This window comes from Dioscorea cayenensis, chromosome 14, assembly GCF_009730915.1.
Source record: "Dioscorea cayenensis subsp. rotundata cultivar TDr96_F1 chromosome 14, TDr96_F1_v2_PseudoChromosome.rev07_lg8_w22 25.fasta, whole genome shotgun sequence".
NCBI classification, from domain to species: domain Eukaryota; kingdom Viridiplantae; phylum Streptophyta; class Magnoliopsida; order Dioscoreales; family Dioscoreaceae; genus Dioscorea; species Dioscorea cayenensis.
Window position 1 is genome coordinate 14,912,227 of NC_052484.1, and position 25,594 is coordinate 14,937,820.

The 25,594-nt window shown below is 39.3% G+C and overlaps 2 protein-coding genes across 5 annotated transcripts in view; both read right to left on the reverse strand.

Moving 5' to 3' along the window:
* Positions 1-1,574, reverse strand: LOC120276473. The gene is made up of 2 exons (XM_039283225.1): positions 733-1,574; positions 1-534 (listed from the first exon to the last, which is right to left on the reverse strand). Exons 1-2 carry the CDS (start codon positions 990-992, stop codon positions 465-467), a joined length of 330 nt encoding a protein of 109 aa, XP_039139159.1. The 5' UTR covers positions 993-1,574; the 3' UTR covers positions 1-464.
* A 330-nt stretch (positions 1,575-1,904) lies between these two features.
* The window catches only part of LOC120275884 (probable polyamine aminopropyl transferase), a 36,770-nt gene continuing 13,080 nt past the window's right edge, over positions 1,905-25,594 (reverse strand). For 2 of the 4 annotated variants that reach the window (XM_039282610.1, XM_039282607.1), the window contains 4 exons: positions 4,987-5,169; positions 4,143-4,460; positions 3,965-4,047; positions 2,128-2,621 (listed from right to left, as the gene is read on the reverse strand). In XM_039282610.1, the coding sequence (XP_039138544.1) occupies positions 4,314-4,460; positions 4,987-5,169 (330 nt within the window). In that variant the 3' untranslated portion in view covers positions 2,128-2,621; positions 3,965-4,047; positions 4,143-4,313. Of the gene's footprint in view, positions 2,020-2,127; positions 2,622-3,964; positions 4,048-4,142; positions 4,461-4,986; positions 5,170-25,594 lie in introns of those variants that run through there. The other 2 variants (XM_039282609.1, XM_039282608.1) reach the window with 2 other exon arrangements.

The window sequence follows — 25,594 nt, forward strand, 5'->3', positions numbered from 1 at the left end:
CCACTATATCTGCATTACATGATCGCCGATTATGACCACTTTCGTGACACCGGCTACAATGTAATTGACGGACATCAAAGGCTTGTGACTCTATTCTCTTCCTCCTTAGACGGCCTGGCCGTTTCTTTGATATTGGTAGCCTAAGTCGTAGTTGACGGTTGTCGTCAGATGGTTTGCCACTGTCAGGAACAGGGGATATTGAATTCGCATACGCCCGACGATACCATTCCACTGTGAAGTAATCATCAATATAAGAATGGACATTCGTGTCTGTTTGCATAATCGCGACACATGCATGCTTGCACGGTAGGCCATGTACTTCCTACCTCCTACATGAATACTGATGAGACTGGAGGCTGACTGTGTTGCTGTTATTGTCAATGACTTCTTATGTGTCTCCGATAGACCGCCCTACTCTAAGTAAACGACTATCATCAACGATTTGCTCAACTCTTTTCCATATTTCAGGACATAAGTATATCCCACCTGTTGGATTGTTCTCGTCTTTTGGCTAACATATTCATAAGTTTAAACCTGTAAAAAGACAGTTACATAGGAAATTAATATGTATAAACATAAATATCTATTTCTACACGGTAAAGTAAAATTTATACACATAAACATAAATATATACACGGTTAACATAAAACTATACACAGGAAACCTATATACCACACAGAAACGCTCGTATCTTACATGCAAACACATAACCATACACAGTGGGCAGCTAACCTGATAGAATCAACCATGCTTGTTACTGGCACATACCATGCCTCTTTAATCCAAGCATTGAAGGATTTTGCCAAGTTGGAATACATCTCGCACCATCGCATTCCTTTAAATAAAAAATTCGACCAATGATCAACGTCGGACTTATTCATCAACCAAGAGTGTGCGTTGGCCGATAGACATGTAAGTTCACGAACTGCATCATCGAACTCTTTCGAAGTGTATGCGTACGCAATTTTCACGATTACTGCCCAGTATTGCATTCGCAAAGATTTACCAAGGCTAGAGTTAGACTTTATGAAGTTCGCCTCCAAATGACATAGGCAATAACCATGTGTTGATGAGGGGAAGACTCGCGCGAAGGCATTGACCAGGCCCTTCGATCGATCTGATATAAATGTAATAATTTTATCGTAGGTATCTTGACCATATAAGGCCTCCCCAAGAGTAGCGAGAAACCAAGTCCAGTTTTCATCAGTTTCATTGTCGACGATAGCAAATGCTACATGGAATAGACCATCATTGCCATCTTTCACTGTTGCCCCTAGCAGAACCCCGCCATACTTGGCTAACAAATGGGTTCCATCAATAAAAAGTAATGGCCTGCACCCATGCTTGAACCCCAATAAACAAGCCCCGAATGAAAAAAAAAAGCACGCTTAAATCGCTCGCCTTCTTTGTCAATGGTAACAACGCTACCGGGATTTGTCTCGAATACTTTATCTGCATACCATAAAAGCAAATCATAGCTACTAACCTCACTAACATGAATCACTGACCTAGCAACTTCCTTCCCCATCCAAGCACGCTTGTATGGAAGACGAACACCGTGGTCACGCAATGTCTTTCTGTATGTCAACCGCTCTGTATAATGGTGTTTCTTTTAATTTATGTATGACACATTCGGAAATCCACTTTTTGCTTGCTTTTAGATGTGTTGTAGTACCAATTCCTCCACCACAAATGTGAGTTTCTTGCATTGTCTTCAGCCGGAACGCGTCATGAATTCCCTCTTTAGAAGCATGCACTCGCCATTGGCATTCCTCAACAGCGCACCTTACAGTCACCCGAAGTTTGTCATTTTTTATAAATGTAAAGTCAAAATTTTTCCTTATAACATAGCTTCGCAGGCAATCTTTAAAGTGGTCTGCATTCTCTAACCATTAGCCTACTTGTAAAGTGATACCATCATGTGTATCGATAAACCCGGTAATACTGAGCGTCCCAGAAGAATTATATTGGGATAGAAAACTATCGCCATTGGGGTTGACGCTGTCTGACAACGACCCTCTGTATTAAAAAAATACACACAATCAATAATAATACACAGGAAACATAGATGTTACACAAGAAAAAGATATTATACACAGGAAACATATATTATACATAGGAAACAAATATTATACACAGAAAACAGATATTATACACAGGAAACAGATATTATACACCGAAAGTCATTCTTAATACAGTACCATATATTAATACACATGAAATATTTGACATTCACAGTACCATCCTATAGAACACAGGAACACATAAAAAATAAGTAACCAGTGAAATAAGTGATTGCAGTATTACGATAGGATCAAGGAGGCCGAGTTTCCATCTGCAGAGACACTCACATCCTCGATGATGATGTCTACGACAAATTTGTTGAAACTCTGATATATACGACACATGCGTTCAAAATCGGCGTCAGACTCAATTGGACAAAGCGTTCTGTATGCGTCAGGCGTTACGAACTTCACTTTCACTTTTAAAACATCTACGGCCCAGCGTGCACATATCTCACCCATAACTGACTCCCATGAACTTAAAACGGTGAATTGAAGCGCACGTCCTTCACCTTTGTATCGCGCCACGGCGGAAAATGTTTTTATTTTTAATGACGCCTACATGAAATTGCAAAAAACTTGTAAGAATTTACAAACACAGAAAAATGACAAAAATGAAGGAGCTTGTTATATTACAGACGCAAGAGCATGGAAAATAACACGACGAAGAAAAAGAAGAAGAAGAAGAAGAAGAAAAAGACAAGATAAAGACAAGAAGAAGGTTAACAAGATGAAGAAGAAGTAGGTTAAGAAGATGAAGAAAATGAAGGAGAAGAACATGAACAAGATGAAGAAGAATAACAAGAAGAAGAAGAAGAAGAAGAAGAAGAACAACAACAACAACAATAACTTGCGTGTAAATATCTTCACTTCAACCTACTAACTATCTTCTAGATGGAAGACGAACTTGAAGCTTCGGCAACCAAACCAAGATAAACAAGAAGAAGTTCAAAAACAATGGCAACAATAAGGAGTGAAATATGTTCTCTTCTCTGACAAAGAAGCCATTGGAAGATATGGCCATACTTTACATTAAATGTGACGTGACTTGGAGGGAAACTTTTTGTTTTTTTTTTTCCCTTCTCACATGGGCACATCGGCAATTGAGTCAATTTACCTCCACTTAACTGACAGAAGTAACGGGAAGGGCTAAAGAGAACTTACCTTAAAAAAGGAGGGATCTAATGAAAAATGAAATTGTCAGAGGGACTGCAGTGGAAGTTTGAAACTTCACAAGGACTTTTAGGTAATTTTATTAATTTTAACCTACATTTAATTCCATCTTTATATTTTAAATTTTTGTTCACTTAATATATTTTTAATAGACAACACACAAATAGTATATAATTCACAAAAATATTGATATATCTACTTTTTATTTGTTTTTATATTGTCAATGGTTATATGACATCATTTGCAGTATCACTATGACTCTTTAAAAGATTTTTAAAAAAAAAAACGCTCAGATGATATACATTACATACAATCAGAAAATGGTATTTTATTTTTCTCCTAAACTCAAAATTATGAGTTTAAACACCTCCCAACTTAATGGTTGAGGGTTTATGGTTTTTCCACATCCATCCAAAAAAAAATAAATATAAATATAAATATTTCTGAATTACAATGATAAAAATAAACATTACAGAAAAAATCTTTTATTAAAAAAAAAATTAGTCTCCAAAAATTATTAAATCAGAATTGGACTTCCTAACAATCAGACTAATTATATCCAAAAAAGAAGAATTGAGATCATTTTACCCACTTTCTAGGGTTCACCCTAAACAAACATTTACCTTGAAAAAAAAAAGTTTAACCATATGATTTTACAGGGAAAATAAAGCATTTATTAAATTGTAAAAACTCAAACAATGAAGTACTTGGCATAAATAAATATTTACCAGAACCATTTTTAACTTGAGATGTTGATTCCTATTGAGAAAGAGTCAATCCCTCCAACTCTGGATTATCACCATTGATATTCCTGTTTCCACCATTTCAAAGTGTAAAATAAATAAATAAAAATTTAAAAGTACAGCAAAGTATATCATGTAATACTGGCCTCAAAAAGTGACTCACTCTTGGAAACATCAGAAAAAACAATATGAATATGCTCCCAGTTCTTTCATTCCAGCAAAAATTAAATATTTTGTGAAAATTCTGATAAGAAGATGCCAATAATAATACCAAGCTTTGAAGAATGACGACAATAATGCGTGATGAACACATCTTCGGTTCGGTAGCAATGTATCAAGCAAGTTTACAAGGTTTCCAATGCTTCACATTCGAACTTAATGGGCTTGGTAAGACAGCTGACCAAGTATTCAAATCTGGTGGTGGTCCTGTAAGTGCTAAATAATTTTCACTCTCTTGTTCCGCCATCCTTTTCCAGCTTAACTGCAAAATACGAATCCGGATATCATGATTTATGCTATTTTTCCTTTTGAGGAACTAAATTTATATTTTGATTGCATCATGAGAAACTTTCCATGAATTATTTGACAGAAAAAGTTAATTGTGTATGCATGGTAAGCAAAAAGATAACTGTGACACATTTATCAGCAAACAGCAATCATTTTAGAAATTACATTCCTATGCAATTCAGTTGAAAAGCTGTTTGTTTAATTTATAGGTGATATACAAACAACATACTTTTAGGGTCTTACTTTCAGTCTTATTCTTACATTTGCATTACATCTAACAATAATCAATCATGGTTAAAAAAAAAAAAAGTAAAAAGCAGTATTTGAATAAGAAAATCTCATATAAAGCAAATTCATGCTCAGACACGATTCAAGAAACCAACAAGTTGCAAAAAATAAATGGAGCAGAAATCCAAGTCTTAAAAGCAGCTGGAAAAAGCACTAGCAATTGAAAAAAAGACAAAATGAGATCGATGAACAGAAAATAACAATTCATCTACCTCATTGGGAAAGGCTTGGCACAATGCTTTAATGGTAGAATTTTGCAACCAGGAACCATTTGAAACACTAGTATTTGTTGGCCTCTCACCACCATTAGATACTTCCGCATGAGCCCCACCACAGTTCACCATAATTCGGCCATTGGGCATCAACTTCTTATTTATATCCAACCATGTAGAAACCTTTCATAAAATTCCAAAGGGAATTAGCTCCTCACAGCATGAACACAAACAATAATAGAGGGAAGAACATGGAAAAAAGAAAAGAAAAGAAAAAATAAACAAATATGAAAGAAGTGATAAATATGTAGGATTGAAATAACCGGGGAACATTTGTGTGAATCATGATGGACAGGTGGAGCATAATGAACAAATTCATCCAATTCTAGGGACAACATGGACATTATTTACCATAGCGGCCAAAATGAACAACAGCCACCACTTTAGGCCAACGAGTGACAACATTAAAAAAGCATATGAACTGAAGCAGTAATAAATGACAAATCCTTGGTCGGCAAAATAGAAAACATATGTAATAGAAAACAATTAGAGGAGATATGGATGTTATCTATAAAGAGCTAAACATGAAGTACTACAAATCATTTCAATCAAGGGGTGTCCACCAATATGGCCAACTTTTCCAATTCCCTCACAGCTGCCATGCATATCACCTTCTGCTACAAGCTCCTCCTTTATGGCCTTTCAACACAAAAGGAAACTCCTCTCCTCAAGGTGCCTCATCTTTAATGCATATGATCATCTCAATCATGGCAAATTATTCTATCAGTAGATGTCAACAGCTATATATATATAAATTCTTTATTTCTTGATCAAGAGTTCCATCTTCCTCATTGGAGCTGATGTTGCCTGTGCATTTACTACCTTGTCCTTGGGTTTTATCACCAGCAAAAGAAAATGGCTACACAAACTTTGAGCCAGCTCTCCACATGGCAATAGCTTATTGATTCACCAAGTTGCAGAATAAGTATAACAAAGGTTTTACTTTCTCAGACGTAAGTATGATTGCCTCAATTCCAATTCAATAAACGTGACTACTTCTTGAAAAATAAGTGAAAGAGAAGAGTATTATTACAAAGTTTTATCCTGTTATTATAGGTACAAAAGTTCTAACAAACAAGCAATGTCCATAAATATGAGATTGGTATTGGGAGGACTACTACCTCATCTATAGAATAATTACATGTGCAAAATTGGCAGGTTTATATATAAACCTTTTAATAAAAATTATACATATAAATATAAGGAGAATCTAATATCCCACCACGGCAATGCAACTGCAAATTTCTAGGCCAGGTTGGACTATAAGAATTCTATCTGCTGATTAAGAAAATTAAAACTGTTGACATGTATAGAAACTCAAAAGTAACAGTTTGCTGGAATTTATCTGTAATTCAAGTTGGTGTAAACAACATAATTATAATGCTACAACATTAAAAAGATCATGCAGGGCTCAAAAATGAAACGAAATCCCCTGATCCACATGTAGAGATCTAACAGTAGAAATTGCCTGCAACTTACTTTATGTGCCATACCTATTTTGTGCTGTGACCCAAACAAAATTATTTGAAGGGAAAATGACAAACAGGTCCTAAGGACGGGCATCCTGCCGTGTAGGTCGCTGAATTTTTTTTTTACAAGTATGTAATCAACGAGTTGCCCCTATGAAAATTTTGGAGGGAAAAATTCAGCCAGGTCCCATCATTGATGATACAGCAATTTGTCTCTGATTTTCTTATTCTCTCTTTTTTATTCAGAGGAAGTGTTTAAAATTTGTGTGGAAAACGTTCACATTTTATTTTATTGCCCAGTTGTTTGTTTCGCCAAAGTGCATCATTTGTTTGGTCATCACAAGTTTTCCACTTTCCTGCTATGTGTTTTTTTCTTAATCGCATGTGTTTATATTTGAACACTTAAAGAGTTTAGTTTCAGCGCAAGACCTCCTCTGTTTTTTGAAGCACAAGTTTTTAGGTTACCTAGCATGTCAATGCTTATATTTGAACACCTAAGCATTTAGATTTGGCTAAAATTTGAGTGAAAATTCCTCTCTATTTGGCTAAAATCCCTCAACTATCTGTTCTGCTCCTTCTTTTCTCATACTTCTTCTTTGTTTCTAAGTTTGCAAAACATTAATTAGTTCTAACAAAGTTACTTGACTAATGTCTCTTGAATCTTCCAAAGATGAAATTTTTGCCTCAAATCATTCAGGCAAACTTACAAACACCTTTTCCAAGACTCTACTATCACGTAGCTCTTATCCTAGCAGCCTAATTTTTTTTACCACTATTGTCAATCTATCATAATACTTTTGTGTGATTTCCTTTTCCTTCATATGTAGAATCTCAAAATCTCTTTTGAGATTTGGCACTTGCATTTGTCTTGTTCTACCATTGCCTCAATATATTTACTTCAGCACATTCCAAGCTTCCTTAGCTGTTTCACAAGTCATGATTCTCGTAAAAATCGATTCTGAAACAATAGCACGAATAAAGGATGAGACTCTTGGAGCTTTTGCTTCTTTTTCTACATGAGCACTGATTTGACTGAGTGTCGGATTGTCTCCCAAACATTGCATGTTCCTCTCATCTTTAACTGACTGCCACAAACCAAGACTTTTCAAATAAACTTTCATCTTAACAGCCAAAACTTGATAGTTTTCACCATTGAAAACTAGGGGTGAAAGAGCAGGCATATTACTACTAGCCATGCTGATGTTCTATCTTGATGGTCCTTTAAGATCTATAAAGCTCGGATACCAATATACCATGTTGAAGTTTTGAGGAAAAGAAGAATAACAAAATAATAATGAAACGCATAGGGTTCTTTAAGAAAAAATTTATTGTGGACTTCACATACAAAATAATAATTTAGGATGTCTTTAAATAGGCTATACATAGCTAATCTATAATATATAATTTAAAACAGAAAAAATAGCAAATCCAAACAACTATGACAAAGTCCAAGATACTGACCAATTGCAAATTTGAATTATTTTCAAACAAAATTCTCCCGTAATATTTCAAGCACAGGTTTTTTGTCTTCATACTAAGCCAATGTATATATCTTAACCCGAAGCTTTTATATTAAACACACGAGCATTTAGTTTTGACTCAACAACTCCTTTAATTTATAAAACATTAGTTTTTCTAGTCCCCTAATAAGTCAAATGTTTATATTCTAGCATCCGAAGTGTTTAGATTTGGCTCAAGTTCTCCCTTGGTTTCTTGAGAACAAATTCTCTGGTTGCTGTGAGAATAGGAAAAATAATTTGAATATCAATCAGGAAAAGAGTACAAGGATATATATAGAGAAATATTAGGGTTTTGTGGTATGGGCCCAAATGCCCCATTAACAAATCTAAACTCTAACACTCCCCCTCAAGCTGGAGCATATATATCGAACATGCCTAACTTGTTACATAGATTACTAAAGACTTTAACACTTAAACCCTTGGTGAAGATATCTGCCAGTTGCTCAGACGATTGGGTGTACTAGAGATGACTCTCTTTAATACCATATCACGAACATAGTGACAATCAACCTCAACATGCTTGGTACGCTCATGGAATGTTGGGTTGTTTACAATGAAGATGGCAGCCTAATAATCACACAACATCTGCGTAGGTATCGTGATGGAGAATCCTAATTCAGATTGAAGAGACTGCACCCAAACCATCTCACAAACTGTTTATGCCATTGATCTGTACTTTGCTTCGGCACTCGCTCTTGAAACCACATTTTGTTTCTTGCTTCGCCAAGTAACCAAGTTTCTACCAACAAACGTACAGAAACCCGACGTAGACTTTCTGTCTCCTCTATTGCTAGCATAACCTGAGTCTAAATAGGCTGCAATGTCCAGGTGACCATGATTTTTGTAGAGAAGACCTTTACCAGGAGCTCCTTTAACATATGCAAGCACCCTCAGAGCACCCTACCAGTGAATTTCTCGTGCCTCATGCATAAACTGACTCAGGAGTCCAACTGTGTAAGATATATCAGGACGAGTAACTATTAGATAAATGAGCTTGCCAATCAGACGTCTGTATAGATATGGATCTTTGAGAGATGGGGAAGATGTCTCCCAGAAGGATGGTGACTGCTCAATAGGCGTACTCTCTAGTTTACAACCGAATAAACCAGTCTCCTCAAGTAAGTCCAACACATACTTCCGCTATGAAAGCGTCATCTGTACTCTAGCATATGCAAACTCAATACCAAGGAAGTATCTAGGTCGTCCCATGTCTCGTGTAATGAAATGCTTCATTAAATGCTCCTTAGTTCTCTGAATGCCCTGATGATCGCTACCCGTCAACAAGATGCCATCGACATATACCGCAAGTACAACACATCAAAATGAAGTGTGTATAGAACACAGAGTGATCCACATTGCACTTGCAAAAACCATCTACAACTACAATTACACTAAACTTTTCAAACCATACATGAGGATTCTGTTTCAGACCATACATCGCTTTCTTGAGCTGGCAAACTAGATTCTCCCCCTGAGCAACATACCCCAGAGGTTGCCCCATAAACACTGTCTCAACTAAGTCTCCATAGAGAAAGGCATTCTTTACATCAAGTTGACAGAGTGTCCATAATCGATTCATAGCTACCGATAGTAGAATGCCAATGGAATTTACATGAACAACCGGTGAAAAAGTCTCAGCATAATTAACACCATCAGTCTAAGTAAAACCACGGGCCACCAACCAAGCTTTGTAGCGATCAACTGTACCATCAGCTTTGTGCTTGACAGAGAAAACCCATCGGCAAGTGACGACGTTGGCATTAGTAGGGCGAGGCACGAGCTCCTATGTACCACGAGATCTCAAGGCTTCCATTTCCTCATCCATTGCCATCTACCATTGTGGAAGCAGACGTGCATCCTAGTAATTTATGGGGATCAACTCAACAGACAAGAAAAGAGCAAAGATGCGGAAGGAGCATATAAACTTCAATAAACCCTTCATTTTGGTGAAATTTAAACCCATCTTGATATTGGAATCTTCAACGCGAAAATACGCCCGCCACGGTATAGGATTATTTACAGAAAAATAAGACGATGAATAATAATGCAAATCAATAGGGTAATCAATTGGAAAACGAAACTCAGCCTGCAACGTATGTCCCATTTCCATACGTTCATCATATATTTCTACAACGACTAACCCAGTTGCGTTAAAAGGCACTTGCGGGTTATACTCAATCTTGTAGTAATCTATCTTTAAACAATGACCAGTAAGTTTAGCCCAAGCTATCTCCACCAACTTAGGAAATAAAAGCTGAATAGGATGTAAGTCATTGGGCAATCTGTACTCTTACCTCTTCGAAACATGATATTCGGATGTAAGTGATAACAACTGGGAGTCCATGTCGAAATAAGAGAACGAGATTGCTAAATTTCAACAATCAAGCCGAAGAAGAAGTTGATATAACAAGGATAAATGTGTATGTATAGCCGGCAAATGCAATATATATTAGCGGATGGCCAAAGGGGACTTCCTTATAAATTGTACACACCTTTATACCAATAGAATATCTTCTTGCCCTGCACTATTCACAAGTGTGTAAACCCATTATTTATTGATATGCCATCATAGGCAAGGAGATTTCATTTTAATGCCAAGAATATTTTCCTGACATATCCTCGTTGTACTTTGACCAAGGAAGCAGCACTGGATCAACTGTTGGCCGTATCACTTCCGAGCAACAGGAAATTCATTAGCGTTGCTAGAGAACTACATGAAGATGGCAGCCCGTATTTACACATTTTAATACAACTTGAAGGCCGAGCACAGGCAACAAATCCTAGATTATTTGATTTTCGTTCATATAGTTCTTCTCTGTTCCATCCCAATATACAATGTGCAAAGTCAAGCTCGAATGTGAAGGCATATATCGAGAAAGGGGGTAACTACGTGGACTGGGGTAAGTTCCAGGTTGACGGAAAATCTTCTAGGGACGGAAGACATGATTTGTCAACTGTCTATGCCGATGCACTGAACTCTAGTTCAACAGAAGCTACTTTACAGATTAGTCGGGAAAAGGATCCCAGAGCATTTACTTTACAATACCATAATATTAAACCTAATTATGAGTGTATATTTGAAGAACCGTCAGATCCTTACATCTTTTATTGGGATTATTCAAAGTTCAGGATTACGCCACGTATACAGGAATGGATTGAGTATAATTTTCAGATTAATGACGCTGTGCAGCCGGAGGGAGGTATAATAATACGTAAGGAGGATTGTTTAAGGCCGACAAGCCTCATCATAAAAGGCCAAGCCGCATCGGGAAGACTGCCTGGACCCGTTCCCTAGGTAAGCATAACTCTGTGGTCATTTGGATTTCAACCATGCCATGTTTCGCCAGGATTTGTTATACAATGTCATTGATGATGTGGTACCTAGCTATTTACGTATGAAACATTGGCGGGAACTAATTGGTGCTCAAAGGGATTGGCAGACAAACTGTAAATACAGCAAACCAGTTAGAATTAAAGGTGGCATCCCGTCTATTGTTCTATGTAGCCCAGGTCATGATTCGAGTTATAAGGAATATCTTGAAAAGTTCAAAAACATCGCTCTCCGTGAGTGGACGTTAAAAAATGCTGATTTTGAATTCCTGACCGATCCTGTTTGCACGACTGTCAACAGCGGTGACTGTGACGGTTTTCCTTCAACAACTTCTACGTAGCGCTTCTTCTTGTTTGATTTAATTGCTTACTCATGGATAACCGGACGGGGGAGATCATTACTGAGACACAAGCAAATACAGGGATTTTTTTTCTGGGAGCTACATAATCCCCTGTATTTCCGGGTAATTGAGCACATAGACAGACCCTTCTACAACAACTGGGACCGTATAACAATGGAGATTCAATTCAACTACAATCTGAGGCGAGCTCTTGGGGTTCACAAATGCTGGCTATACTTCCGAATATGGACTATCTTAAGACCTAGAACTGAGAATTTTCTACATATTTTCAGGTGTAATGTTTAAATTTCTTGAGTGATTTCGGTGTAATATCAATTAATTCTATAATTCAGACTGTTCAACATTTCGTGGACCGTTTTGATCGTTATATCTTGTCTATAGATAATTCGGCCCATGTTCAGTTCAACCTGTATTAGTGTCTTATAACAATTGTTCTTTTCTGTTTATACATATAATGTATGTCTATCTTGATCGACTACAATATAATATAACAGGGCCATATGTATTTTTTAATTTATATCTATAGTTGGGTCACATAGGAGAAATCTTTTATCTCTCTACGTACAATACTCAGATACATATGACATACTAGATACGTACATTACATATATAGGATGTACCGCTCACTAGCTGGTTGTTACGGCTCTTTTTGAGGTACCTACTTAACGAGGTCCTCAACTTTCAGTTTTTTCTTAATGCCACCAGGTTCAATAACAGTATAAGCTTGGCTAACATCTTCATGTTCTTTACTGGTTGTTACGGCTACGCGTAGCATACGGTACACAGCTTCTTCATGTTTGTGCAGTGCGTTGACTTACTCCAGCAGAGGTGCAGGGTTTTATAGCTTCCGCAATACATATGCCGTGGATGCATTTAATCAGAGCGGTTGGCCGTATTTGAGGAATAATAAATAAACTGCCATTATCTCTTCTTTCTCCATCTTCTTTACTCATGTCTTTCTCTTCAGGGCTATATATACTAAATATCCTTCCTGTCTACGATTCTTATTCTTCTTGTCTACATTAAAGAAAAAGAATCGTAAACAAGAAAGATATTTGATTGGCAAACTCATTTATCTAACAGTTACTCGTCCTGATATAGCTTACGCAGTTGAACTCTTGAGTCTATTTATGCATGAGCCACGGGAAGTTCACTGGCAGGGTGCTCTGAGGGTGTTTGCATATGTTAAAGGAGCTCCCGGCAAAAGTCTTCTCTATAAGAATCATGGTCATCTAGACATTGCAGTCTATTCTGACTCGGGTTATGCTGGTGATAGAGGAGACAGAAAATCTATGTCAAGTTTCTGTATGTATGTTGGTGGAAACTTGGTTAACTTGGCGAAGCAAGAAACATAATGTGGTTTCAAGATCGAGTGCCGAAGCAAAGTACAAATCAATGGCACAGACAACTTGTGAGATGGTTGAGGTGCAGTCTCTTCTATCTGAGTTAGGATTGCCCGTCACGATACCAATGCAGATGTTGTGTGATAATCAGGCCGCCATCTTTATTGCAAACAATCCAACATTCCATGAGCGTACCAAGCATGTGGAGGTTGATTGTCACTATGTTCGTGATATAGTATTAAAAGGAGTTATCTTTACACCATACACCCAGTCATCTGAGTAACTGGCGGATATCTTCACCAAGGGTTTAAGTGTTAAAGTCTTTAGTAATCTATGTAACAAGCTGGGCATGTTCGATACATATGCTCCAACTTGAGGGGGAGTGTTAGAGTTTAGATTGGTTAATGGGCCATATTAGGCCCATATCACAAAACCCTAATATTTCTCTATATATACCCTTATACTCTTTTCCTGATTGATATCAAAATTATTTTTTATATTCTCACAATTTCAATTGCATCCCTTTGGGTTACTTTCGTTGTTCCAAAATAAGTTTGTTAATTTTGCTTGTTTAAATCATGCTCTTCACCTGTGAAGTTAATGATTCAACAATTTTATCCTTTATTCCTATGTTTTTGCTAACCCTTATGTTAGAGTTATGTTAGAGTTTAAATTGGTTAATGGACCATATTTGGCCCATACCACAAAACCCCTAATATTTCTCTATATATATACTTGTACTCATTTCCTAATGAATATACAAAATATTTTTCCTATCTTCACATGGTACCAGTGCACTGGATTAAACTCTAGCTGCCGCCACCAGCGCCCATGGTTTAAAAAGGCGATTGAGGCGTACGCCTCAAGGCGAGGCGGTGACGGCTTGCCTCGAGGCATACGCTTCCATGGCCGGTGGCGAAGCTTACGCCTCAATTGGGTGAGGTGCTCCGCCTCGAGGCTCGTCGCCTCGAGGCTCAAGAGGCGTATGCCCCTCAAGAAGTAACAAAAAAATGGCTAAGAACTAAGGGCCGAAGGGGATGGTTGTTGCGGAGGTCGGACAGGATGCGGACACTGAGGTTGCGAGCCTGGCGTCTTTGAGCGGGAGCGTCTTTGAGCGGGTGATGATGGTGGCGACGGGGGCGTCTTTGAGCGGGCGCGTCTTTGAGCGGGTGATGATGGTGGCGACGTGGGTTAGGGTTTACAAACTTATCATCAAACCATTATCAACGGTTGAGATTATTTGAAAATAAAAATTAATTATATAATAATATATCAAAGATGTTAATAAAAAATATTAAAAATATTTATAATTTAAATAATATCAATCATTATCATTATCAATGGACGGTGGAGGCTAGGGTTTTTACAAACTTATAAATTATAATCATCAAATCATTATTCATTAATTAGATTATTCTAAAAAAATTAATTATATAATATATATATTAATAATATATCAAAGATGATAATAAAAATTATAAAAATATTTAATATGTTTATAATTTAAATATTAATTTAACACTAATAATTAATATACATTAACCATTATTCTTTATTCATTATCTACAAGTTATTTAAAAGTATTTTTTATAACATGTTTTATAAATAATTATGAAATCAAAGATAGGAAATCAAAACAAACTCTCTTGCACATAAATAAAACAATTTTTTTAATATTTTTTAAATTAATAAAAGATGATCATCAATCACTAATGAATTATTTTAGTAATTAAATCAACTATGAAGTAAGTTTAAGTTAAAAAAAAATATGAAAAACTAAAGACAATGAATTATTTTATTATGAATTTTATGATTATTTAGTCTATATTATGAATTATTATTTATATTTTTCAAGTTTTTGTCGAGGCTTACGCCTCGGATCGCCTCGAGGCTTACGCCTCGCCTCATAAGAGCAAAACGCCTCAAGTACGCCTTTCGCCTTTTTAAACCTTGCCAGCGCCACTCCAAATCCTAGCCTTCAACCCGCCGCCGCCACCTCTACCACTAGATGTTGCTCATCTCTCACTGTTCCCATTGTTCTATTGGCACTTGGTGATGTCTTCAACTCTCACCAGTGATGCCCTTATCTCATTGCTAAAAGATTTGTCCCTTTGTCGTCATGTCTGTCTCATAATTCTTTAGTTAAAAATCTCCCCATTCCCGTTGGTCTATGGACACCTGATGATGTTCCTCAGCCCTCACCAGCGATGCCCTTGTCTCGTTACTGAAGGATTTGTCTCTTCGTCGTCATGTCTTCGTCTCATGATTTTTTAGTTAAGAATCTCCATTGTACCTCGGAAAACTTAGATGGGAGGAACTATGTTTTCTATTTTTTTAGCACAAAGTTTTGAGCAGTTCGATTATTTTGACCCTCAAAGGTGCTAAGGAGGTTTAGCACTACGCCTGAGGACCTAGGTGCACGCCTTAACAACACTGGGTATTGGCAAAAAAAAATGCTTATTTTGGCACTATGACTTGTGGCTTAACACCATCCAATGAATAAAAATTACAAACCTCCATAACAAGTGATCTTTGTCTGCAGAAAATTTAAATGGCATACATCAACTTTGGGTGTAATGAAAATTTAATTTATAATTTATAATTGAATTTGGCTGGTGTGATTTTATCTTCATGACAGGATATTAGGCGCCTAAAATTGCACTCTTGAATGGCACAAACACACACATTCGGAATATTTATATGAGAATAGTTTTATTTTATTTATTTATTTTTTAATAGAATGGGTTAAAAGATATTGCATAATGAAAACTGTGAAAAGTGGCAATAGGAAAAACTTAAACCATCTTACCGGTATGATTAGGTCCTTCAAGGATAAGACTAGTGGGCCTATGAATGCCAAGTTTCATGTGTACTATATTATTTTCATCGGGCCGCGCAGCGCTATTCATTTGAAAGTTTCATTCTAACCATGCTTGAATACCCGCAGCAACCTTGAAGGTTGAATAATCCCAAACCAAACGGTAAGGAACCAAATGCCTGGCAAAAATACACTCGATATTCGATTTAATATTGTGATATTGTAACAGCAATGCCCGGGGATCCTTCTCCCTGATAATCTGTAAAGCATTTTCCACCATTTCAGCGTTTTAGGCATCCGCATAGATACTTGATAAATCATGTCTGCCATCCTGTGAAGATCTGCCATCAATATGAAACACACCCCAGTCTATGTAATCACCTCTTTTTTCAATGTACGCTTTCATATCGGAACTAGATTTCATAATCTGCATGTTGGGATGGAAGGCGAGTGATGATGCAAACGACCTACATGCAGATGCGGACACGTATGAATTTCTTATTACTGGGAACATATATATCCAGTAGTTGTTGCAGAGTAATCTCTTTTGCCAGGGAACACCGCGGATAAGGAATAAACGTCTTAAAGGACCAAGATTGTGTCAAGAAACGAAAGAAAGGTTGAATGAAATGGATCTTGATCTTGTGGGTGAAAAAGATTGAGATTGGGTCAAGTTAAGAGGAGGAAGGAAGTCACGTGAGATCTGTGTGATCTAGACTTTGATACTTGAGATTGATCGATGGAGGATATTATGAAAAAACTGAATGAAATGGAGCTCAAAACCTTGCTTTTGGTGTTGGGTCGGCAAGATGAGGAATCGACACCAATATATCCACAGCCTATGAGGCTAAATCTCCATCCTATAGATCTGAAGCTTGATGGACCAGCCACGTATCTGAGTTTGTTGCGTCGGATTGAGGCTGCTCTAGTGGGGAAAAGGCTAGATGATATCTGACAGGAGTCAAGTTGAGCCAACAAGTGGAAGCGCCGAGGAGGATGGTTCCAAAGGTTGCTTCATCAGTGGATGGTATTCGAAAGATAGAGGATATTTGGGTGAAGCTGAAAAGGACCTATGCTGGGGCTGAGAACCACATGAGGGTGTTCCAGATCCAGCGCGACATAGAGGCGGTGGTGCAGGGTGATAGATCAATTCAGGAGTACTCCATGGAGCTGGAACAGCTGTGGCAAGATCTTGATCATTTCTCACCTATATCAAGCTCCAGTGATCCAGGGTGCAAGAGCAAAGAGTTCAATGCACAGATGAGGACTATGCTGTTCCTGGCTCATCTAAACTTGGCCTTTGATCAGAGGAAATCAGTCCTTCTAGCCCAAATAAAGATCCCTTCATTGGATGAGGCTATCTCTGTTATGATACAAGAGGAAAGTTGCATGAGGCTACACTCTGAGTCGAGTGGACTTCCAGGTGTTTGATCAGCTTTGGTTACCTTGAGCTCATGTATCACAGGTGCGCAGGGGGAGACCTGTAGGTGCTACAACTGTGGAGAAGTGGGCTACCTGAGTAAAGCTTGTCCAAAGCCACCTAAGGAGAGAGAGAGACAGGTGGGCGAGGACAATTTGGAGGTCTTGGTTGTAGACGTGGGGGCCATAGAGGAGGCAGAGGTGGAGGTTACCGAGCACATCTAATGATAGATCCACAAGTAGAGGAAAAGTCAAGTCTTACTGAGGAGGAGCATGAGCTCTTCGAGATGTTAAAAAGGAAGCAGAGAATGGCAGAACATGGGGGAAAGAAGAGCATGACAGATGAGATATCCACATCTGACTCCAGGGGTAATCTTTCTACTTTTGCTCATTGTGCCATAGGTACTGCACATGCTTTTGCCTCTATATCTCCCACTAGATCACTAGAATGGATCATAGATTCTGGCGCATCTCAACATGTGACGGGCGTCTAGTGAGTTCACTTCTTTCACTCACTTGACCCCTCCAGAAGGCATCCAAACAGCGGATGGCACAGCCCAGCCTGTGGTTGGTAAGGGTACGGTTAAATATACCGATTTAGTGACCTTGTCCAATGTATTATATGCTCATTCATTTCTAGTAAATCTATTGTCTATCAGTGCTATTATCCTCCAACTAAATTGTGTTGTTTCTTTTGATATTCCCAAGGTGAACTTCACAGAGAAGGGGACATGTTGGAGACTTGGGACTGGCACGTGGCATAGAGGATTATGGTACATGGACAGAGGGGATGGATTCAGCGTTGACATCTTTGGTAGAGGGGGCAGGAGTAGGAGTGTCTGGGATGACTGTAGAGGAGGTGCTTCTACTGCATCATCGGCGTATGGGACACATTTCATTGCTTGTTTTGAGTCAGTTGTACCTTTCATTGTATGAAATGACAAATAAAGAAAAGTTAGTTTATGATGCTTGTGAGTTAGGAAAACATACCATAAGTTCTTATCATAGCTATGGGAATAAGAGTTCTGGGGTTTTTTATCTTTTTCACTCTGATGTGTGGGGCCTTGTCCGGCAAATACAATCAATGGTTATAGATATTTTGTGACTTTCATTGATTGTTTTTCTCGTGTTACTTGGTTGTATTTGATGAAAAATAAGAATGATGTACTTGCTTGTTTTAAAGACTTTCACAAGGCAATACAAACTTAATATGGCGTTGTGGTTAAGGTATTGATATCCGATAGTAGGACAGAGTATACTAACGAGCATTTAGGGAGTACTTGTCTACACAGGGGATACATCATCATACTACTTGTTCATATACACCGGCACAGAACGGGGTAGCAGAACGGAAAAACAGACACTTTCTAGAGGTAGCCCGGTGTATGATGATATCGATGAATGCCCCAAATTATCTATGGGGGTAAGCGGTCTTGACAGCTGCTTAGCTGATTAACATGATGCCCTCGAAAATATTGGATTGGAAGTCTCTCTGTGAGATGTTGAAGGGTGATAATGGAGGAGTTCTTCCCTTGAAAGTGTTTGGATGTGTGTTTTGTGAGAGACAATAGACTAACAGTGGGGAAGTTAGATCCTAGAGCAATGAAATGTGTTTTCGTAGGCTACTCAGCCACTCAAAAAGGGTATGTCTGTTGGAGCCCAAGAGAAAGGCGATTGTTTGTAAGTATGGATGTGACTTTTCGCGAGTCTAAGCCATACTACCTCTTGAGAGTAACCTCACCCTTTGGTGATTTGCCAGATAGTGGAGAAATAGGGCGAGGGGGAGAAAAGTGAGAGAGAAAAGCTGATTCAGTTAGAGATGGGATCGGATCCTGTTTTGAGGAAAGAATCGACTGAGGATGAGATGGAAGAAGAGGCTGAAATAGAGGTGGCAGGAGAGGAAAGAAGAGAAAAATAGGCTCATGGGGAGCTGAGAGTACCAAAGGAGGAGAAAGGTGAATGTACCTATGCCTACAGTACCACTCGTGCCAAGTTCCTTGTCTCGGCCTTCTCCAACTCCTGAGATACCTACATCAACCACCACAAACCTAGGTGATATGATTCCTCTCTTTTTCTCTCGTGACATTAAGGAGGACTTCTTGCAGCAATGCAGGAAATCCTCCTGATCGTTTTGGGTTTCCACATAATATTAGCCAGTCTATTCAATACTCTAATTTATCATCCACATATGGAGCATTCATTGTATCTTTGGACATTGTCTCTATACTGAAGTGTTGGCAGGTAGCAAAGGAGGACCCAAAGTGGAAGGCAACTATGTAGGAAAAACTAAGGGCTCTTGACAAAAATCGCACATGGGAGTTAGTATCACTACCATCCGGAAAAAGGGCAGTTAGATGCAAGTGGGTCTTTACTGTGAAGCAGAATCCAGACGGGCAGGTTGAGCGCTACAAGGCACACTTGGTGGCAAAAGGGTACAGCTAGACCTATAGCATCGACTATGATGAAACCTTTGCACCTGTAGCGAAGATGAGCACCGTCCGGATGTTGGTCTCGCTAGTAGTGAATGGTGGGTGGAAGGTATATCAGCTAGATGTAAAGAATGCATTTCTTTATTGGGATTTAGTGGAGGAGATGTACATGGGTATACCACCAGGATTTGGCACAGACCAGACAGTGGGCTTGGTCTGCAGGTTGAAGAAATCTCTTTATGGCCTAAAGCAGTTCCCTCGAGCTTGGTTCGATAGGTTCAGCAGAGCTATGATAGGTATGAGATACCAAGCAGATCAACGATGACCACACTGTCTTCTTTCGACGAAATAGGGGTTGAGTTACTGAACTCAAGGTGAGACTAGGAAAAGAATTTGATGTGAAGGATCTTGGTTTGCTTCGATATTTCCTTGGGATTGAGATAGCTCGAGGAGCGGAGGGAATGGTTCTCTCTCAAAAGAAGTAACCAGTTGATCGCGAGAGATACCAGAGATTGGTAGGCAAGTTGATCTATCTGAGTCACACGCGTCCTGATATCTCTTTTGCAGTGAGCGTGGTGAGTCGCTACATGCATAACCCGAGGAAGGGTCATATGGATGCAATGTACCAGATCCTGAGGTATTTGAAAAGTACCCCTGGAAAGGGGCTGATATTCAGGAAGAATGGTCATGTGAGCATTGAGGGCTATTGTGACTCTGATTGGGCTAGCTGTTCCGATGATAGGAGATCCACCTTGGGTTACTGCATCTTTGTAGGAGGCAACTTGGTCTCTTGGAAGAGTAAGAAGCAGTCTTTGGTGGCAAGATCGACAGCGAAAGTAGAGTACATTGCTATGGCTTTGGGAGTTGCAGAGTTGTTATGGCTAAAAGGTATGTTGGTGGAGTTGAAGCTGGATCAAGGAGTCAGAATGAAGTGGTGTGACAACAAGTTAGCCATAAGCATTGCCAACAACCCAGTCCAACATGATAGGACCAAGCATATCGAGATCGATAGGTTCTTCATCAAAGAGAAGTTGAATAGTGGATTACTGGAATTAGGCCATGTTTCAACCAAAGGCCAGTCAGCAGATTGTCTAATGAAAGGGCTCAATTCGTCAGACTTAGCTAGAGGATGTGATAAGATGGGCATAGTGGATATCTTTCGCCCATCTTGAGGGGGAGTGTTGAGATTTATTATATGTTTATATATTTTCAGGTTTTTCAGGGCCTATGTGCAAATAGGTAACTATGAAATAGTCCAGGGTTGTTTTTATAAGAGTGAGGTTTAAGGCTCTATATAAGCCCAAAAATTTATCAATGAGAATGAACCAAATTAAAAACAATAAAAGACAACACTATGGCAGTTTGAGAAGCTTATCAGGACTTCCTTAATTCCCCTCTGACGAGGATGTCGGATTCTTCAGGTAGGGAAGGTTTATAACGGGGTAATGCGGCACCCATCCTTGGCACGGGTGTGGCCCAGCCGCTTAGCCGAGGATGGCGATAGATGGAGTCATCCCTTGAAGACCGGACAATCGGGCTGTATGGTTGGCCATGGCACTCGGATATGAGACGTATGACCGAAAGTGAGTGTGGCGACCCACACAATTAAGGCCAAGACTCAGAAAGGCGCGCGGGCCAGTATGCCCCTGATCATTACCCATGCGAGCAGACGCATACCGGTGGAGACTGTCAAGTGCGGCACCGAGCGAGAACCGGCAGGTCGACAGGATGGCCGAGAGCCAGGCTCGTGGATGGACAGTAATTCTTGGACCCGAAATACTTACATGCCGGCAATGTAGATAGTGGAAGATATATTGTAGCTAGTGGGAAACCAAGTGGGGAGCATGCAGTGACGATGGGTCCCGGCGAACATGAACAGCATTGTTTGGTAACCGTTGGAAAGGGATCCGGTTCGTTTGATAGCCTTTGGAGAGGAATTCATGGGAATGCGTTCGTTGGCTAGTGCTTGGATGAGGATCAAGCCTTGGATACCCTCTTAGTGGAATGAGCCTATATAGGCTCCCATTCTCCTTTGTAATGATCATCAAGTTCTCCTCATCAAGTTCTTTTTTTTAAGAGTTCTCCTCCTTTGAAGGTCCTAAAGGGTGTTCTAGGAAGGCAAGCCTTGAGAGATCTTGAGTCTTGGCTTGGGTTGTAAACATTCTTAAAACTAATAAAGAGTTTTCCCCTTTTCGCTCTCATATTCCGTCTTCTTTTTGTTCTTTCTTCTTTTCTTGGCTGTCTCTTGGGAATTCTTGAGCGAAGGCTGACTTGCGTCGAGCAAGCACTTGACACGGGAATACATTTCGGAGTTCTAACCCGTGTGGCACTTGCTCGACGCAAGTTGACAGGGGGTTGCCTTTCAAAGTTCTAACCAGTGCGGCACTTACTTGACACAAGTCAACCTTTCCTTAAGAATTCCCAAGGAACAGCCAAGAAGAGAAGAAAGAACAAAGAGGAGACGGAATATGAGAGAGAAAAGGGGAAAACTCTCTATTAGTTGGAAGAGTGTTTACAACCCAAGCCAAGACTCAAGATCTCTCAAGGTCTCCTTTCCTAGAGCACCTCTAGGACTCTTTAAGGGGAGAAGTCTTGAAGAAAAGAACTTGATGATCATTATAAAGGAGAATGTGAGTATATATAGGCCCATTCAACTAAAGGGCACCAAGGCTTGATCCTCATCGAAGGACTAACCAACGAACGCATTCCTATGAATTCCTCTCCAAAGGCTAGCAAACGAATCGGATCCCATTCCAACGGCTACCAAACGATGCCGTTTAAGTTCGCCGAGATCCGCCGTCACTACGTGTTTCCTACTTGGTTTTCTACTAGCTACAATGTCTCCCACTGTCTACAGTGCGACATGTGAGTATTCTAGGTCCAGGAATTACTGTCCACCGGTGCATCTAGATCTTGGTCATCATGTCGACCTACCGGATCTTGCTCGGTGCTGCACTTGACAGTCTCCGCCCGTAAACGTTTGCTCGCACGAGTAATGTCGGGGGCGCGTTGGCAGCGCGTCGCCACACTTGCTTTCGGTCATGCGTCTCATACTTGAGTGTCATGGCCGACCGTACAGCTCGACTGTCCGGTCTTCAATGGATGACTCCATTTGTCGCTATCCTGCGTGTTTTTCTTACACATACAATGCGCACTCCTGCGTGTCTCATACTTGAGGCATCAGGGTTGTCTTTTTTTTTATGTTTATTTTTCTATCACCAACAATGCGCACTTCTGCATGTTTTTCTTACATATACTACTTCATTATTACAATGCATAACAATACATAATACTCTCATATTTCAACTTTATAATTATTTATTCGCCATTATGTTATTCGGCATGCATAATTCCTGATGCCTCATCTTCCTTGGATCTTCCCGCTGTGGTTTACCACCCTGTTTGTATTGCTCTCTTTGACATACCGATGTTATCTATTTCTTTTTTTTTTAATCGTACGATTCTCCACAGTTGTATATGTTTCAGCGACGTCTGCATCTTGCTTACCTAAAGTTGCTGCTACTCGGAGCATACGGTTTACTGCTTCTTCCTGTTTTTGTAATGCGTTGTCATAGTCCAACCATGACTGCGGGTTGTCTTCAATAGCCTCAGCAAGACAGATCCCGTGCATACAATTAAGAAGCGTATTTGGACCGTATCTCTTGAACAATAAATACATTGTGAAGATCTCTTTTTTCTCCATTATGTTGATTTCTTGGGTTCAACTCAGAGGTTTATATGATTATTATTCTTCCTCTCTATGCTATCAGTCTCCCCCCCCGACAAAGCCTTGTACTTTTTCTTGTAAATAAATTGGTTATAGGGCCCACCAGTCATCGTTGCAGTTCCTTGGATGCCACTCCACTAATTACCTCATTGTTTTTTGATTATTTTATTATAATGTGGGACCGGTATTTAATTCAAATCTTGGAGATTCTGGGTGCCAACTTTTATTTGAATCCTCCAATCATAAGATGACATGTGGAAGTACGGACGGGTGCAGCCATCCGTGTAATATTCAGCTCCTATATATTGTACACATTTACACCAATATAGTAAGACTTTTGGAGAGCTCCTCTTTGTGTAATCCTGTTATTTCAAACCCATCTCAACCCCTTATTCGGGATCGGTGGGGTATCGGCCCACCCCCACTTAGGCAAACTTCAATTGACCGAAAAAGAAAAAGGTGGTGGCCGAGTAGAGAAAAAATGGCCGGCGGTACTGTAGCGGCGGCGGTACTGTTAGGGTTTTGCTAGATTTCTCTCTGATACAATATTGTTTTTAATTTGGTTCATTCTCATTGATAAATTTTCGGGCTTATATAGAGCCTTAAACCTCACTCTCATAAAAACAACCCTGAACTATTTCATAGTTATCTATTTGCCCATAGGCCCTTGAAAAACCTGAAAAATATATAAACATATAATAAGTCTCAACATCTTTCTCCCAACTTGCCTCCGAGTCCGGGAAGCCCTTTCACTTGACAAGGAAGTAAATCCTCCGGTTCTTCTTGAAGAAGGTGTTTTGCAGGTTGCGGAAGCACCAGCTTTTTATCAAGTTGGAGAATTGCAAGTTTGCACAGCGTAGTATCAAGTTCCTGGAGCACTTAATGGCGCAAGGGTAGGCCTGCATGGACCAAAGGAAGGTCAAGGCAATCCTAGACTGGCCGGCATCATCTAAAGTCACAGAGTTGAGATCGTTCCTTGGGCTTGCCAACTACTACCAAAAGTTCATCAAGAGGTATTCCAAATTGTAGGTCCTTGGGGTTACACAAGTGTTGGGTGTTTTTCACCATCTAGACAGACCTCCAACCTTTGAGCGCTAGTTTTCTTCATTTGTTTCGTTGTCATGTAATATGGTTTTTACGAAGTTTCGATATTATTTCCATTGATTCTGTCATTCGGGTTGTTGTACAAAATTCAGCTTATGTTCAGTATAATTTATATTAACTTGGATTGTCTGTTTTTTTTCTATTTATTTTTCCATCACCAACGTTGCTCACTCCTGCGTATTTTTCTTACATATACCATATCTACAACATTATTATTACATTATTATATTGCTTCATCATTACAATACATAATGCTCTCATATTTCAACTTTATAATTATTTATTGGCCATTATGTTACTTAGGCCTACATAATTCCTGATGCCTCATCTTCCTTGGATCTTCCCAGTGTGGTTTACCACCCTATTTGTATTACTCCCTTTGACGTACCGATGTTATCTTTTTTTTTTTTAATCGCACCATTCTCCACAGCTGTATATGCTTCGGCGACGTCTGCATCTTGCTTACCTAAGGTTGCTGTTACTCAGAGCATACGGTTTACTATTTCTTCCTGTTTTTGTAATGCGTTGGCGTAGTCCAACCATGACTGCAGGTTGTCTTCAATAGCCTCGGCGAGACAGATCCCGTGCATACAATTAAGAAGCGTACTTGGACCGTATCTCTTGAACAATAAATACATTGCGAAGATCTCCTCTTTCTCCATTATGTTGATTTCTTACATTCACCTCAGAGGTTTCTATAATTATTATCCTTCCTCTTTATGCTTTTCTTCCTATCAGTCTTCCCCCCGACAAAGCCTTATACTTTCTCTTGTAAATAAATTGGTCAGGGTCAGAGAGATCTTTTGTTAGCACTGCATTTTCATGTCAAGCCGATAGGATAGCCTCCCCATTAGACTGTGAACTTCTGATCCAAACACCTCTGGGTGAAGAGATTATCAGGGAGGTAGTTTTTCAGGGATGTCCTATCAAAGTGAAGGGTGTAGATTTTGAGGCAGATCTGATTCCTTTGGAGATGCGAGATTTTGATGCCATACTTGGTATGGACTGGTTGAATAAGCATAAGGCT

Coding starts and splice junctions, on each gene's coding strand:
- LOC120276473 (XM_039283225.1), bottom strand. CDS start 992: ATGCAATACTGGGCAGTAATCGTGAAAATTGCGTACGCATACACTTCG. Junction 535..732: donor AGCATGGTTGATTCTATCAG/GTTAGCTGCCCA, acceptor GTCTTTTTACAG/GTTTAAACTTATGAATATGT.